General features: G+C 41.7%; 1 protein-coding gene across 4 annotated transcripts in view; it reads right to left on the bottom strand.

Moving 5' to 3' along the window:
- Positions 1-16,768, bottom strand: part of celsr2 (cadherin, EGF LAG seven-pass G-type receptor 2) — a 69,477-nt gene that overhangs the window by 29,160 nt on the left and 23,549 nt on the right. For all 4 annotated transcript variants that reach the window (XM_084928462.1, XM_084928461.1, XM_084928460.1 and 1 more), the window contains exons 2-3: positions 14,880-15,581; positions 6,327-6,549 (exon numbers count right to left, since the gene is read on the bottom strand). In XM_084928462.1, coding sequence (XP_084784588.1) covers positions 6,327-6,549; positions 14,880-15,581 — 925 coding nt within the window. The remainder of the gene's footprint in view (positions 1-6,326; positions 6,550-14,879; positions 15,582-16,768) is intronic.

The following is a 16,768-nucleotide window of genomic DNA, read 5'->3' on the forward strand; positions in this document are numbered from 1 at the left end:
CAGACCACTATAAAGACGCCTGTTTACAGAAGTCTTTACACTTGCTGATGATCAATTAATCATGTGCATTTGATTCACAGCACCTGGCTCCAACTTATGCTTGTAATTCATATGGAAATAGTAAAAGAGTGCTTAGTTTTGTACAGTCCTTTTCCCCATGACTGTAAGTGTATATGCACATTAATGTGTTATGGAAATAAAGTCCAAAAAATGTGTCTCCAACCAAAACTTACTGTATTTTTTAAAGTATTGTGGTCATCAGGAATTTTGTTTGCATGGAATTTGCTTTTTATGTTATAGCCTTCAAACATAAGGATACCAAACAACACGACGTCTAACAGAAAAAGCAAACGCAGGGTGCCGTGATTGTATTTGCTGCTAAAAGAGAAAAGAAGGAGGGCAGGGGTCTGGTTTGACCCATTTAAAAAGATTCATACTACCCTGTCTGAATCACCTTGCTTTCTTTGACTAAGGAGGGAAACAGCCAGTAACGCAGTGTGATGTGCAGCTTGCTGGCACGAAGATGAGCTCAAGAATTTTTTACATTTTTTTTACAACTATCATTAAACAGATAATATGGTTAATCGTGTGCATAAGGCCAAGACAAAACAAAAGGAGAGGAAAAAGTACTATTTGAAGCACAGACAGTCAAGGAATCAGCGTGCCACGAATAGAAGCAGAGCCACATTAAATGACACACTGCAACACTGAGACAGAAAACTAGGGCAATGTCAAAGCAGCAGAGTGGGGGGAAAACACTACTGCAACTAAGGAAGATGCACACCGTAAGACAACTCAGAGTAATGACAACAGCAGCTTTCTCATAAAAGGAGTCAATGCTGTAGTATAGACAGCTGCCACTATATCCACAGCCTGGTTGTTCAGATTTAAAATTGCGTCTTGATGGTGCATCGAAAGAGGAGAGAGAGAGAGGGATAGTCCTCGCATATTAATGCACCTTTCAAAACATATGGACACACAGTTTACAGCCCAGGTGCAAAGAGCTGACGACGCTTTGTCTATGTGTGATCAAAGCGTGTGGTTTAAAAATAACATGCCTTTACCTGTCAGCTGCAGTCTGTGGTCGTAAATCTGATACTGTGGAAATGGGTCACTGAGATATTTAAAAGTGTGCCATGACAAACTAGATCCGGTGCTAACTACCACATTCATTCATTATCCACCCCACAGGGGAACCAACAATGGGCAAATCTGCCAGCTGAGAAGAATGTGTGACTTTCTGGCATCTGAATTTTCAGGTTGTTTTACTCGATTGATATCCGGCTTAAATTTTCCTCGAAAGAGCTAATTAAATATTTCTTTGAGAAAGGTCACGCTCAGACTTTGAAAATTGCTGTCCTCCACTACCAAAATGAAACTGTAGCCTCCCACTAAGCTATGTCTCTACAGCAAGGATGTCATTCATACATCCAAATATCCATACATGAACAGCTGCCCCCCCGCCAGTCTTCAGGGATTCAGGGGCTACTGTATATGATGCTGTTTGTGCAGTGTTCTCCAGCTGAAGAGCAGCCAGAGGGCATGGCACCACTGACCTGCTTACTGAGAGATAAGATAATCACGACCTCAGAGAAAAGAGGATGCCGATGCTCCGGCTGATAATGACGGTGGAGCGAGTACAGACAGTGCCGTCACACTCCTTCTAAACATGCAGTGAAAAATAGAGAATGTCAAGGAGAGTTATTATCTCCGCTCTGGAGCCTCTTCAGCGGTCCTTCGTCTTTGACGTATCGATTTAAAAGGCTGCTCTACAATGCCCCCCTGAGCCCTCTGAACTATGAGGGTAATCAGCCAGAACTAAATACTGACTCCACGGGCATCACTGCGTGTCACATTAGGCACCCATCAGTAAAAATAACAACCAGACTCCCCTTATGTGGGGAACCATGTCACACTATGATAACATGCTGTGATACAGAGGACGTGTGAAGTCAGGAGGAAAAGAAATGATCCCCTTATTGATGTTACAGCCTAGGGTTGGGTAAAATACTTTAGTCTTTTTGAGCTTTAGTTTAATCTTCCCACACGTACATACTGATTTAACGATTTAATAGTTTTATAACCTCAATGTTTTTCTTTCTTTTTTTGTTTTACACTTGTTCACTAAACAACTTATCAACCAATCACATGGCAGCAACTGACTGCATTTAGCAATGTAGACTTGATCAAGACGACCTGCTTAAGGTCAAACTGAGCATCAGAAGGATGAAGAAAGGGGATTTAAGAGATTTTGATGACTATGCTACATGGTTGTTGGTGCCAGATGGGCTGGTCTGAGTATTTCAGAAACTGCTGATCTGCTGGGATTTTCAGAAACACAACCATCTCTAGAGTTTGCAGAGAAGGGTCTGAAAAGTAGAAAATATCCAGTGAGAGTCAGTTCTCTGGGTGAAAATGTCTTGTTGATGCCAGAGGTCAGAGAGGAATAGCCAAACTGCGTCGAGCTGATAGGAGTAGTAACAGTAACTCAAATAACTACTCATTACAGGTCTGCAGAAGAGCATCTCAGAATGCACAACACGCTGAAGCTTGAAGTAGATGGGCTACAGCAGCAGAAGACCACACTGGGTACAACTTCTGTCAGCAGGAAACAAAGGCTACAATTAACATGGTCTCACTAATATGTCATGGGAGATCAAACCTGTTCAGTTCCAATGGGAAGGTGACAAGGTGACAACACCTGCCTAGGACCCACCCTCCATCTTGTACCAAGCTTCTCACTGGGAGACTCCCAGAATAGGTGACAGCGCACACCATACAGACACGACAAAAACCGTTGTGGTGGTCAGACATACTGTGTCCTGGAAGGACAGACTATTTCTTATGAAACAGAAGAAAGCTGAGAACCAATATCTGCTTGATGAGGTCCTTGCTGAAGTATTGCACGTCTCATTTACCATCCAACTCAACAGCCGTGGTTTTCTGCTTTACTATGTCCTCAAGAAAGTTTGCATTTAAGCTTCAAAAACTGAAGAAAGCAGGTGGGCAGCTGAGACCAGTTGCTTGATGAGAACCCTTCTGCAGGGTCGGTGTTTCACCCCATAGCATCTACCACAACCTGTATGCCTCTCACAGGTGGGGTGTGGGGTGAGACACTTCTGAGACACCTGCTGAATCTGATGAAGGGTTCCCAGCAAAGTGAGCCCTGTAACCATCTAGCCACCAGACTACTACAAGGCCTTTACATCCCATTGCTTCAGCAGTTTCTGCTTGGACCAAAGGATGTCTGATGTTTCCTTAATCCTGTAAAAAACTTTTACATTATTTTTGCTCGCTTCTCCCTTCAGGGGTCACCACAGCAAATCATCTGCCTCCATCTCACTCTGTCAAATATCATTTACAATCCTTTTCAGCACTACTTTGACTTTAATGTGAATTAGTAAATGGGATAAACTGTGACCTCTATATATTTATATTTTCACTTACAGACAATATTAAAAAGATTAATATAAAATAGAAGTCCCCAAAAATCTTTAGCTTGAGTTTTTAAGCAATTTATTTAAATCTTATTCGCTCTGAGCCAATTAAACTTTTTGTAATATTGTTGAAATCTCAGCCACCTAAAATTAGTCGTCACACTGAGTGAGTGAACAACAACACACCCTGAGCCATTTTTCATGACAGAAGCTCTGCAAGAAACCCAATCGGTGCAGGCTCAGGTAACACAGCCACTTGTTAACCTCACCTGCTTTAAGCTCTCAGTATTGGCACAGCAGCTACTTCACAGCTTCTCTCACATGTACATGAAACACAGATGGCTTTGAAAACTGGTCTGAGCAGTTCTCCATCAAAAAAGATTGTCATCTGAACCTCACTTAAAGACATGGACCGGTCCAGAAAGCGCATAGGGAGGATATTATTTCCACTAGCAGCCATTGTGAGCTGAGCACAATGTCAGGACATACTCCCTGTGAAACCATCCCACAGGTGATACTTGTTGTCACTTGTTGTGACATATATCAAACACAACGGACAGCTTTTATCATTGATTTAGTTTCATAACACGGAGGATTCATGCAAAGACATCAGGTCCTGCTGTCTTTGCATGTGTTCACTATCTGCTCTCCTCTAAAGCACCTCCCCCCTTCATGATCCTTAAAATAATCAGAACACATTTAAAGATTCTGGTTTAATTTTGAATTCTGCTAAAGTTGCACAAAAAATGCACCTATATGATAAAATACCTTTAAGGAGGATATGCCATAAGGAAGGGAAAAGAATGCATTCACAGATACTACAGAGCATTTCTGAGGTAAAACTATAAGTGTTATTATCTACAGAAGGACTGTCGTGATAGGAAATAAAAGCTGAAAAGATGCAACAACTTAGAAGAAGAAAAACTTAACAGAGCTTCATGAAATATACATGAGAGGTTTGTAGCTTAGCTTTTTCTTTTTGTATAAAAAAATAAAGTGAACCTTGGGCTCAAATCATTCCTATTTTTGCTAAATGCTAATTTTAGTTTGAGGTATCGCCTCTAGCTCTAAGAGAAAGTGCCAGTGATAGCACTGACATTACTTATGCTGTTAAATTCAGGGAAAAGTTTAAAGGAAAAAAAGGCTGCTTTTGAGTTCTAACTTTATGTTAGATGACAGAAAATGTGCATATTTGTTCCTGTTATTTGAATAGATATAGATGAAACAGATGAATAGATAATGCTACATTCGTTAACAGATGGATATGGGTTGCTTTGTTCTTCTCACCAACAGCTCACCAGGCTCACTGATTTAGATTTATATCTTATTTGTGCAATAAAAATATTGCAGATACACACATCCCCTGTCTAATGCGTCATGGCTCAGTCACACTAGAGTAGATATTTTTCCTTGCAACAATAGAAAAATTGTGGGTTTCTTCGTGTTTGCAAGTAATTATTGCAACTAATAGTGTTGACCAATTGATTGCCCTGAGGTTGACGGTAGTTGCAAGTCAATTATACAGTTCGAGGAAGGGGAGGCAACCAGTCTACATACAATTACAATCAGTCTCTGACAAATATGAGAAGGTTTGCAAATAATTGCTGCCTTTTAAACCCAGACAGATTGCCAACACGTTGCAATAAATCTGAGTCAGTCTGTGCAAATGAGGGCAACTTGTTTGCAACTTATCTGCAATGTGTCGGTAAGATGACTTTACTCAAATGGTTGTATTCTGATTATACTCCTACTGAAACTTTTCATGTGACGTTTCTCACATGTGCAAAACTCAGGAGTTGTCCGCCATAGTGGACGTGTAACAACTGCTGGTTGCTAGGAGAACGTGTATATGGGGAGTGGTTCCTGGAAGTTGGTGGCTCTTCTTGAATCAAATTGGTTGCAAAGAGTTTGCATCTTTGTCTGGAAATAGTAACTGCTAGCTGAGGGGTAGTGCAGCATGATAAACTATGATGCGGACCGTAAATTCAGAAGGTTTATCCTCAAAGTAAAAGCTGCGCTTCAGCACTGCAGCTAACATGTTTCAAAGAGTGCAAGCCATTTCTGGTTTGTGCTGCACGTTTTCAGTTTCAGTACCGGTTGAGGAGCCCGATCCATCACTTTCATTCCAATTACAATAGCAACCAAAGCAATTAGAAGAAAGTTTTTGCCAAAAACAGACGGCAAAAACCTTGACTACATGTAAATGACATTTTACATTTTCATTTAGAAATGTTGACTCTTCTAAGAATTCAAGGACTTCTTTCCAACAATAGGGAGAGAAAACCAGGAACTGTGAATAAAAAAACACATTTAAAAGAGTGGTTAAATCTAAGTAATGCTGCCACACATTTTCCAGTCTCTCCCAGTCTTTGTCCTGGTGAGGGAGACTGTGCTAAAATAGGACAGCTGCTGACTCACAGCTCACAGTGACTGGTGACACTGACTGTAATAAGATCAGACTAACTCTTGGCAGTTGGATTAGCATCCCCATGTTATGCAGGGCTCCTCTCCAAAACCATAGCTTCTTCAGGTCACCTTCCTTCTAACATTTACTTGTCATGCTGCACGCCTGTGCAGAGCACACAGGCCAAACAGAAAGTATGTTTGAGCACTGATTGTGTATTCACAGCACAGATACTATACTCTAAAGTTAAAGTGGCTCTACAGGAGATGGCTGTTGTTCAGTGAGCCCATTACTGCTATTAAACACCATTATGGTTACATAAATGTGAGGTGGCAGAGCACACTTCTGCGGGGGTGAGGGTTGGTGAGTGAGCATGCAGACACAGGGTGTGGGAGTCGATGAAGAGTGAATCACAGAGCTATGGTGCAGAACAGGTGGCACAGGTGAGCTGCAGCTGGTTGCAGGGAGAAGGAGGAGGAGCTTACGTGAGCGAGAGGGTGAAGTGAAAACGCTGGCGGAGGCCCTTAAAGGTCAGGAAGGAGTGCGGGGGAAAGTTTCGTGTGGTCATCTCACAGTACGGCTTCTCGTAGCCTCCCGGTGGACACTCGCACTTAAAGCCGCCGACCAGCAGGTTCACGCAGGTGCCTTCGTTCTTGCAGACCCCCGGCGCACAGCGGCCTGAGCGGGACGACAGCTCGCAGCGTTCTCCTGGAGGTGGATAGAAGAAAGGAAGGGGAGCGAAATGAGAATTCATATCACTTGTGACAAGGCAGGCATACCATCTGGGACACCGCAGTGCTATATGCTATTTTCTGTCACTGCAACTCTCCTATATGTGCCGTTACACAAGAGTAACACCTCATATCAGCTCATAAATACCTCTTAGACAGAAACAGAGACGATGAAAAATAAATTAGAAACACTGTTTACAGAGTGTATCAGAGGAAATCATGCACACTGGCTTCTCTTTGATAGTGCCTGCAGTTTCAGGCTGTCTCTTTCCTCTGTATCACACCCAGCATGACTCCCTCTGCTCCCTCTGGGAATAAGGCTGCAGTTTGTGCTGAATTATATTCAGCAGAATGACACGATGGCTGAAAAGCAGCGAGCTGGAAGTGCATTCAGACTCTGAAGCTTTCAAACTATATGATTGCACTTTCTGCTGCAGACTGAGGTGGCTCCCGATGATTACTCCCTGCTTTTTCCACACCTTTCAGACACTTGACGAGTTCATCACTTGAAATCAAAAAAGGGCTTGTCTCCTACCTTACCTCTAAAAAAAATATCATTTTTAGAACTCCATTGAGAATTAGCTATTTTGATCCATTAGGGTTCGGTAAAGTTTCATAGTGGGTTGGGCAAACTACCGGGCTGTAAACAAGACATTTACTAATCAATAAACAGATAAACAGAAAATAAGCGAACAGCAATGTTGGTAATCAAATAAATCAGTATTTTTCCAAAGCAAAAATATAAGAAGGTAAATATTTTTGTTGATGTTTTGTCTGCATGGAGGACTTTTTTAGCACCTCCAAGTTAATCCGTTTTGTTAAATAGGGTTTCATTAGACATAAGAGGCATTTTGTGATTAACAAACTATCAGGAAAAACAGTTAAATGTGTAGAATAATGCTAAAAACTGCACATGGACTGAGATCCTGTTTACGCATGTAGTCACTAGAAGCGAAGGTCCATTCAGAGCCAGGAAAAACCCTGCAGTTCTTGGATTAACTGAGAGTTCAATCAGTGATGATAGAATTGTTAGTTGCAGTCCCAGATCCACAGAGATGAACTGTGAGAGGTTAGAGGTCACATGAGGCCAGTAAAGGAAGACTGTGATCAATGTGAAGGGAAGGACCAGGGTAGCCGTGGGACAGCGACAGACGGTGTACTGTGACTCCATGAATGAGTCTTCATCCTTCTCTGCAGCGCTGTCCGTCTCACATGTGCCATTTGTCTCGGTCTTGGGGACGGGAGGCTGCAGCGGTTGCTGAGGCGAGACTGCTCGCTCTCCCACGGGCGAACAGGAATTTGTGTCAAAGCCACTAAGCCAGCAGTGTGGAAGACTTCCGCTGCGTGCAGCACTACTGTAACACTGGCACACACACACAGCTCACATCTTCATCCAACAGCACTGATACACAGGCCTTTCATTTAGTCCTTCACTATTAATCACTCCATTCACAGTCCACAGAAAGCACGCTTTTTTGTTTTATTGCCGTTGTTGGAAAACATCCATTCAGTCTCAATAAATTCAGGAACTGCCGGTTGAGACTTCCTGATAATGACTCTGAACGTTTATTGATTAACAGAAAAGATTTTATAAACACAAAAGCAGAGACATGTTCAGAATGCAGAGATTAATGCTGAGAAACAATATTTTTGGGCCCATTTGTAGCCGATACATATATATATATATATATACATATATATATATATATATATATATACATATATATATATATATATATATATATATATATATATATATATATATATATATATATATATATATATATATATATATATATATACGCTCTCACAGCACAGTTTCTCTCAGTCAGAAAACCATCGGCATAGTATTCATTCCTTTAGTCATAAATTCTTATTAATAATCACTAATAAGACGTTTTCCTCAGATGAGAGGAAATTGGCCAGGAACAACCCGGGAACCACCCAGTCTGCCATGAACTGTAGACTGCTTTTTTAGCATCCCAGCTGGGGATCAGGGCCCACCGAAGGGTTGCAGAATAAAAATGCGATGGTTAATGGGGAGGTTAAAAGATAAACTGCTGCTTTAACTCTGAGTTGTGGGATAAAATGAACATTAAATGGAAAAATGAGTAAAATATCTCAAAACTGGACAACAGTGTATTTTCTCTCCATCGTGAACACTTTCTAAGTGCGCTCTTTCCTGAAGTGGCATTAAGTCAAAATCTGTCAGTGCTCTGTTCCAGATGGAGTGAAGCCTAACAGTGGCTCCAACCTGTCATCCTGCAAATATTAGCTGTCCTCTTCTTACTGATGCTTCCTGAGAACAAACAGCCACTGATGGCCAGCCAGCTGTAAAATAAAACCTTCTTGTTACACTGCTGGCAACCTTGTTATTAATTCAGCAACTTGCTGTTTAGGCTATAGAGCACTTTTGTTTCTTTAAGCAGTCGCTGTGGACAAACACACTGAAGCTGAAGCTGAAGAAAAGTCCCAGTAACATTAAAGTTTTCTTTACTGTGGAAAAGCACATTAGTCAGAACATTTTGGTAGCAATTTGTAGAGATCATGCTCACTGATCTGAGGTAAAATGCTTCTCAGTGTTTGCCGGCTCCCTGCGGAGATGCCTGCACCACAGGTGCTGCAAATGGCAGCTTTGTGTTGCCAGGTGAGCGGCGCAGCAGGGCGGGGACGGGCTCACAATCCCAATTCCACACAATGTCCTGATCAATAATTCAGACACATCTCCTGTGCTCTGTTTACGCACCTCTATAAGTCCATCCAGTGCCCTCACTCTCTGTTTGCTGCCGGCATGAATCATTAAGCAGCAAATTGCACAGACACCTCAGAGATCGCGCTTTAATTTAGACAGGAGGAACCACTGGGCTCCTTCATTTTCTACTTTTTGTGAGTACATCTAAATATATACATTATACAGTCTTTATATATTATTAGCAAGCCCTGTAGATAAGCTTTTCTGCTAATAACCATAATTAAACTTTATAGCTAAAAATAAGGCCGACGTCACTTTTGGCACCATCAAACTGTAAAAATGAACTAAAAGCTTCAAAGAAAATAACATCATGGAATATAAAATAGGATATTAACACCTCTGCCTACACAAATAGCAAAATGATTCATGTTTTTCTCTGATAATTTATCTGCAAAATGGGTTCATAGTATTTTTAGATAATCATAAATCCCACAGGATCGCCACACTGAGAGAGAAACAAAAAAAACCTAAATGTACCCCTGAAAATCAAAACATGACAAAATAACCTAATAATTATTTGGTATTATTTGGACCTCAGTAAACAACACCTACTCCTTATGGCTCACAGTCTCAGCACATAAAAACAACATTCAGCTGCACTTTATCTGAGGCCAATTAGCAATAAAAAATGCATGTTTTGTCTATTGCTTTGTTGTGTTTGATGAAGCAGGGTGAGTATGACGGCATGGATGCTGTAAATACATTAAAAAAAACATATCTGGTCATAGTGCAGCTCTGCACCACCCGTCTGTGCAAACCGTTCCTAGAGGGGACCTTTCCTCAGAGATCTTAGAGCTGGGTGTTTCTGAGCTGCTAGGTAACAGAAGAGCATCAGCGCTCCTCCTCAGTGAAACAGAGCGGGTGGGTGGATCCCTCTGGACGCACCGAAAAACGCAGAGTAACCGGGAGTAAAATCCACTATCATAGAACAAACAAGAATCCTGTCTGTAATAGAAAGGAGGTCAGGGCGAGAATATGCAAAGTGTTCAGCTAAAGCGAGCAACCACTCGGGAATAATGAGATAAAGTGATCGATAGCCCAACTGATACATGACCTCTGGCTGTATCTGTCATCTGGGTACACGAGTGCGCACGCACAAACACAAACATACCTATAACACAGAGATAAGATCACTAAGCATCTCTCTCTCCGTTCATTTTCTATCATCTCAAAATTTTCTTTAATTAATAAAAAATTAAGGCAAATACGAGGGAAAAATTAGGGACAAAGAATGAGGCAAATGTGACTTCTTCACATAAATTAGATTTCCTCATCACTAGTCAAATCATCTGTTGCATGCATTAAGACCACACATGCTCTGTGAGTTTTTAATGTCCTGGTTCTTTTTACATAAAACAAGTAATCCCTGAAATTGAAGTTGAGGTGTTTACAGGTGTTTAGTGCACCTCTCTACACCACTGACTGCTAAATAAAGACAAAGGGCACACAGTGAGGTAGACGCGAGGTAGTCAGTTCAGGGAATCCATATCGACTGATGCCCCAAGCTAAAGTCTTTAGAAAAAGTGAGGCTGTTGCATCTTGCAAATGCTGTGATTAAAAAAACCAAAACACACACACACACACACACACACACACACACATTTTTATTCATGCCATCTCTTAGAGGAAAATTGTAGTGGCTTGCAGTGTGTCTGGCAGGAGTTCATGGCGATTTGTAAATGTGAGTGTGAATATTTTTGTTGCAAACCATGTCTGGACTAAAAGCCCACAAATGTATTCTCAATGACTGTATGAATTAGCAAAGAGGAAAAAAAATATCTCATCATCACAGGGAGGTGGAGGTCAGTAGTTATCTGCTGAATGATCAACACAAACACATCCAGGATTCCTACGAGAAGTCACGTTCACGCAGAGAGCTCGAAAAGAGGAGCATCCTTCCTGCCGTGTGTTTTAAGACGACCATGTGTGAGCGCAAAAGCAGGACAACAGTCTTGTTGTTTGTCATCTACAGAATGAATCGGAGGAGCCAAATCATTTACTCAGTGTTTCTGAAAAACAGCTACGATGATGGCTGTTATACATTTTTGTTTCTTTTTCTTTTTTCATTTTCTGTCCTGCTACCATCTGGTGACGCCTACAGTCCAACGGTTGCCCAGCACGCACGCACACGCACCATTAACACATAAACCTTGCACAGATTGTCCATCCACCTTTCTTTACACACAAAATCACAGCTATACAGCACTTAGCCACCCACCTGAGAGAGACAGAGCGAGCAATTTAGAGCGTGCACGCACGCACACACACACACACACACACACACACACACACACACACACACACACACACACACACACACACACACACACACACACACACTCACTGAGCCCCATCGAAGTGTAGAGAGTGATGAACTGAGGAACGGCAGCAGGAGTTGTACATCAGAGGAGAATACTTCATGTATAACCGTGTATAAATGACCTTGTTTGATCAAACCGATTAAGTGAGACATCTTAAACTGTAAACCGCTGCATCATATTCAGGTAACGCTCTGCATCGGGGTCTAAACCTCATCAAGTGATGCAAATGAATCTAGCTAACTGTGGACAAAAATACGCCCACTTCACCCACTCGCACATTCACTCCCTCTCTGCTGATTCACGTTAAAAGCACCTGCGGTACAGCTCCAACACCCACAACTGTGCAAGAATATGTAAGTGCCACTCAACCTGGACTCGGAGCGACCCAGCCCACACACTCAAATGCCGACACTATTTGAGTCTTTGTGAGCAGCTCTATGTGAAAAAAAAACTTTCATTGCCTGATGAGGAACAAAGGAAGCAACGCTATTAATGAGAGCACAAAACCAACAGCGGGGTTTTCAGCAATTCTTCAGTTCAGCTCTTTCTTTTTTTAAACTAGAGGCCTTTTCAAGCAGATCTTAGTCAATGAAATCATCTTTGGATTATTCAGGAAGTGAAGTGCTCCTTCACCAGGTCTGCATTCTTGATTTCACAGCTGCTACACATCTGCGCATAAACTAATCAGCTCCAAAACAACTGTCTCTTATTTAAGTATCATCCCTTCAGTAAGTAAAGAATAAATATGTAATGTGCACTCTTTATTTTACACCCTTTTATGGAATATGTATGAGATATGTCAACACTTAATAAAAGATTTATAGTCGTTTTAAGCTGTTGTAAGGGCATTTTCTGCTTCAGCATGCAAAATAGAGAATAAACAAAAAAATAAAAATAAATAAAATAAAATATGCCTTCATAATATTTTGTATTGCTGGGTTTTTAATAATGCTATTTATTAACAGCATGCCTTACATCACACAGATTTATTGAATGTATTTATGAATAAATCAAAACTTAAGGTGTTGTAGATGCATAAACACCATGAAGGGAACATATTTAGCCTTTTGGTAGGTGGTTGCTAGGCAACATAATAAAGCTATAATATCTGATATAGAGAAAAACTTTCAGAGGCCTAAGATGCAGTTGTGTGCTAAGTTTAATTAGCAGGCAAACAAACAAAAACATATAATCTAAAAAAATAAGCTAGTTAGCATAAGCAGGTGACATTCTTCATCTTTTATATACAGTCTATATCTTACACTTACACTTAGCTTCTGACTGTGAATATTAATTATTGACATATAAAGTGCAAATATATAGATATGTATATATTATTCTGTGTTATAAACAAGCTAAGATGAAAAGAGGGTGTTAAAATGCTCCTCTGTAATTATAAATATACGATCATGGGGGCTTCAAAGACAAGATGAAACTTTAAATCACATTAAAAAGTCAGTATTTGACCCACTTAACCTCTCAACAAAAAGACAGGGTAACTAGCCTAATATTCAAACTGTATTAATTAGCATATTTTAACTCTCACTCTCTTTAAACTCCTTTTCAACTTCCCCCTTTTCCCCTTAACTATAAACCGAATGAGCGGACCCTCTTTAACCCTTTGAAGACGTGAATAATTTTTAGAGCAATGAATGAATTACAATTCCTGCAACTGCTTCACCATTCTGCTGCCAACAGTGATAAATTAATCCTTCATTATCACTGGAAATGGAAGCTTCTGTCCTCTCCGTCTCGACATTGTGTGCGCTCTGTGATGCTTTTTTGTTCAGCCGTGGGGTATTTCACAGCTAGGGGACACGCTCCATCTGTAGCCATGTATATTTAATAATTTCCTCCCCTTGTTCCACTCAGGGCTCTGGTGGTCTTGTTTTTGTTTTGTTTTTTTGAAAAACACAGTAAACAACTTTTTTTTAATGTCCCCAGTCTCCAAAAAAACACGAGAGAGCAAACAGAGCTGTTTTATCATCACTTTTCCTGTTCCTCGGATCTTAGCTTTGAGACCCCGTCCACTGCTGAGCCCATGAGTGTAGGTGTGAATGTCTATAACTATACAGTTTATTCAGTGGCTGTGACACAAATACACAAACAGAGAAGGAGAAAAAGTATTCTGATATTTATGGATCTTGTTCCGGTAAGTGAGTCAGAGGTCACACAGATGTGTAGCAGTTAATCAGCTCGTGTTTTTTCGCTTACTTCTGCTGTGACTTACTGCATGAGGATAAATCAAATAAGTCATCACTCAGCTTGTGTCTGCCGAGCGGGTTATTAGTGAAGTGGACGGTCTGTGGGTATAAAGAGCTGAAAAGGGGAGTGAAAGGGACAGATGTAGACATTAAAGCCCCCGTGGGAGTTTGTGAAGAGACAAGCAGACATGTGAACAGCTTGGCAGAAACTGGTCCGCTTCACTTTCTAGTGGCACTAAACACTTGAAGACAGGTGCTTTTCAGCAGGAATTCATGGAGCTTGAAAGTGACAGTTTTCTAAAACCTCATTTCTGCACACAGCAGAATGGTGCAAAACCTGGCAACTGAAGTTTAGAGGAGGGTTTTTAATACAATATTTTAGGTTTTAACTTTTTATTTCACTTCGAGGTTGCTGGGCGCTGACATAGAGCGAGAGGTGGGGTACACCCTGGACAGGCCGCCAGTCTATCCCAGTGCAAACACCGTCCACAATTATACTCGTATAAATCTTTATGTGATATAAAAATGCCATAACACAACTTCATTGTACAGCAGCACGATGCTTTTACCTTCCCTAGTGAGCCAACAAGAATGCCTGTTGTCGATTTAGTACCTCAAAACAGACCTACTTCAACAACCTCCAACAAAGCACAGTACTTTGCAAACTATGCCAGAAAATCGTTGCAACTAAAGGTGAAACCAACAAACAGTTTTCCCCACTTTTGTTAAATTCAAACACTGTCAAATTGTATAATGCCTTTCAAGAAACCCAAGGACGCATTACACAAGAGTAGCAAAGAAAAAAAAATGAGTGGTGGTCTTTGTCTCTCTGTGTTAGCCTTGTGATGGATCAGGCCCATGAGTTAGATACTAGTTAAGAAAACACCACATGTGGAAGAAGGCAAAGAGGCCGAAAGCTGACAGCTTTTGTTTTCATATGTCTATTAACATGAACGCAACATAACTGGGTCAATTATTGAATTAAGTTGTGTCTAAGAGTGTGCTTATTGTGTTCAGTGAAGTCTCTCACCTGTGTAGTCCTCAAAGCACTCGCAGGTATAGCCTCCCTCTCTGCTGCGGCACACGCCATGAGGTCCACACGGTTTAGAGTAGCACAGGTCGATCTCAGTCTCGCAGTAGTCCCCCGTGAAGCCGGTGGGACAGCGGCAGCGCAGCCCAGCGATGGGGTGGATGGGTCTGAACAGGATGGTATCGGATGCAACAAAGGGCGCCAGGCTGTCAAACTTCAGCACCGACACACACTTCATGTAGTTCTCACACGGCTCGCGCAGGCAGATGTTGTCATCAAAGGGAAGAACCTCCTGGGAGGAAATCTGAGCGAGAAGGCTGCGGTTCAAATACAATCTCTCTTGGAGCTCCTCCGAGCCGAAAAACTCCCCAGGCTCAGCCCCTCTCCCCGGCCCGTCGCCTCCGTGACCGAGCCCACCGGGACGCTGATGTCCCTCCCCAAACACGGGCACAGCCACCGACAAGCTGACGTTGAGGATGCGAGCGCTGACGTCCGTGTCATCTTGGATGTTGAAGATCACAACGTCTTCAGGGGCAGCGGACAGGACCTGGGCCACGCCGTCCAAGAACTGAGACAGCAGCAGGGACAGGAAATGTTCCTGGGAGGTGTTGGCCAATCGCAACGTGATGCTGTTGGACAGCATTTCATCTGTGATGATGGTGACTTGGAGAATGCACTGAGCTGAGACTGAGTGGACACCATCTGAGAAACAGAGGAGAAACAGAGGAGAAAAAGAAAAACGTTTAAAAAATGGCAATTTTGGAACTTCTCTTAGCAGAAACCAAGTGCTGACCTCCAGGACTGAAAAAAACGACTGAGTCTCCATAGACTTCAGTTTTAAAATGCCAAACTTAAAGGTATCAAAAATCACATTTACAGCCTGGTAGACAAACAGGTTTGGCCTCTTTAGAGTAGTGATGAACTTTCCATAACTAACATACTTCACCTGTATTTGGGCCTGAAGTTATGCATTATAAAGACTGCTGTGTGACGGGTGGCTGCCGACTTGATCACTACCTGCTATTCTGATCTTGATCTTCTGAATTTGACCCCTGGAGCATACTCGTGGTGATTTCCTGGAAAATATTATGTCTTGCCGTGCAGTTAACTGAACTAACAACCCACCCAAGAAGTCTGGGCTCCATTTGTTTTCCCAGTGAGTGAAATATGTGCATTATTTTTGTTTAAATGTAAGCTGCACTAACAATCAGATATCTGTGTCTGCAGGATGCATACGTACAGCCTACGGATGCAGCTTACTAACGAACACAGCACTCCACCTTCTCGTCCAAATATGGTTGTTTACTGCTCTAAAGAAAACATGTCGACGGCCAAAACGCTGTACTCAGTGCTTCAAAACGGTAGCCAATAGTAGAGCGATGGGGACGATTGCGAAGTGCTGGTGTGTGGGTTGGATGAAGAAGGCTGAATGTACTCCAGGTTTTATGTCACGCTGTCACAAAAATCTTTAAAAGATGAAAAACAACCAGGCATTAGTCGATCTGCGCCTCTCAGCTTACTTAATACACTTCGAAGAAGCTAGATGCAGTCGGTTACTCAGAGGAAAGTAAACGCTGTATTTGTTCGGGGACTATTTTCAGACATGAGTTAACAGTTGGTGCTGCAGCATTTGAAAAAAGCAGGCCTGTATACATAGGAGTGACTCAGACGTTCACAGTCATATAGGAATGTAGTGCAGGGTTAATATTAGTATTAAGCAATCCTTGACTTTGATCTGACACACACACACACACACACACACACACACACATACATTTGATTTTCGGGGGGGGGGGTTGAGGAAAAATATGCAACGCCATCATAATGTAATTGAAATAACAGGATGTTTTTATCCTCCAAAGTATATTATAATAATCTAAACTTGAGTC

The sequence above is a fragment of the Perissodus microlepis genome, chromosome 5 (genome assembly GCF_051167445.1).
Source record: "Perissodus microlepis isolate ML-2025 ecotype Zambia chromosome 5, ASM5116744v1, whole genome shotgun sequence".
NCBI classification, from domain to species: Eukaryota; Metazoa; Chordata; class Actinopteri; order Cichliformes; family Cichlidae; genus Perissodus; species Perissodus microlepis.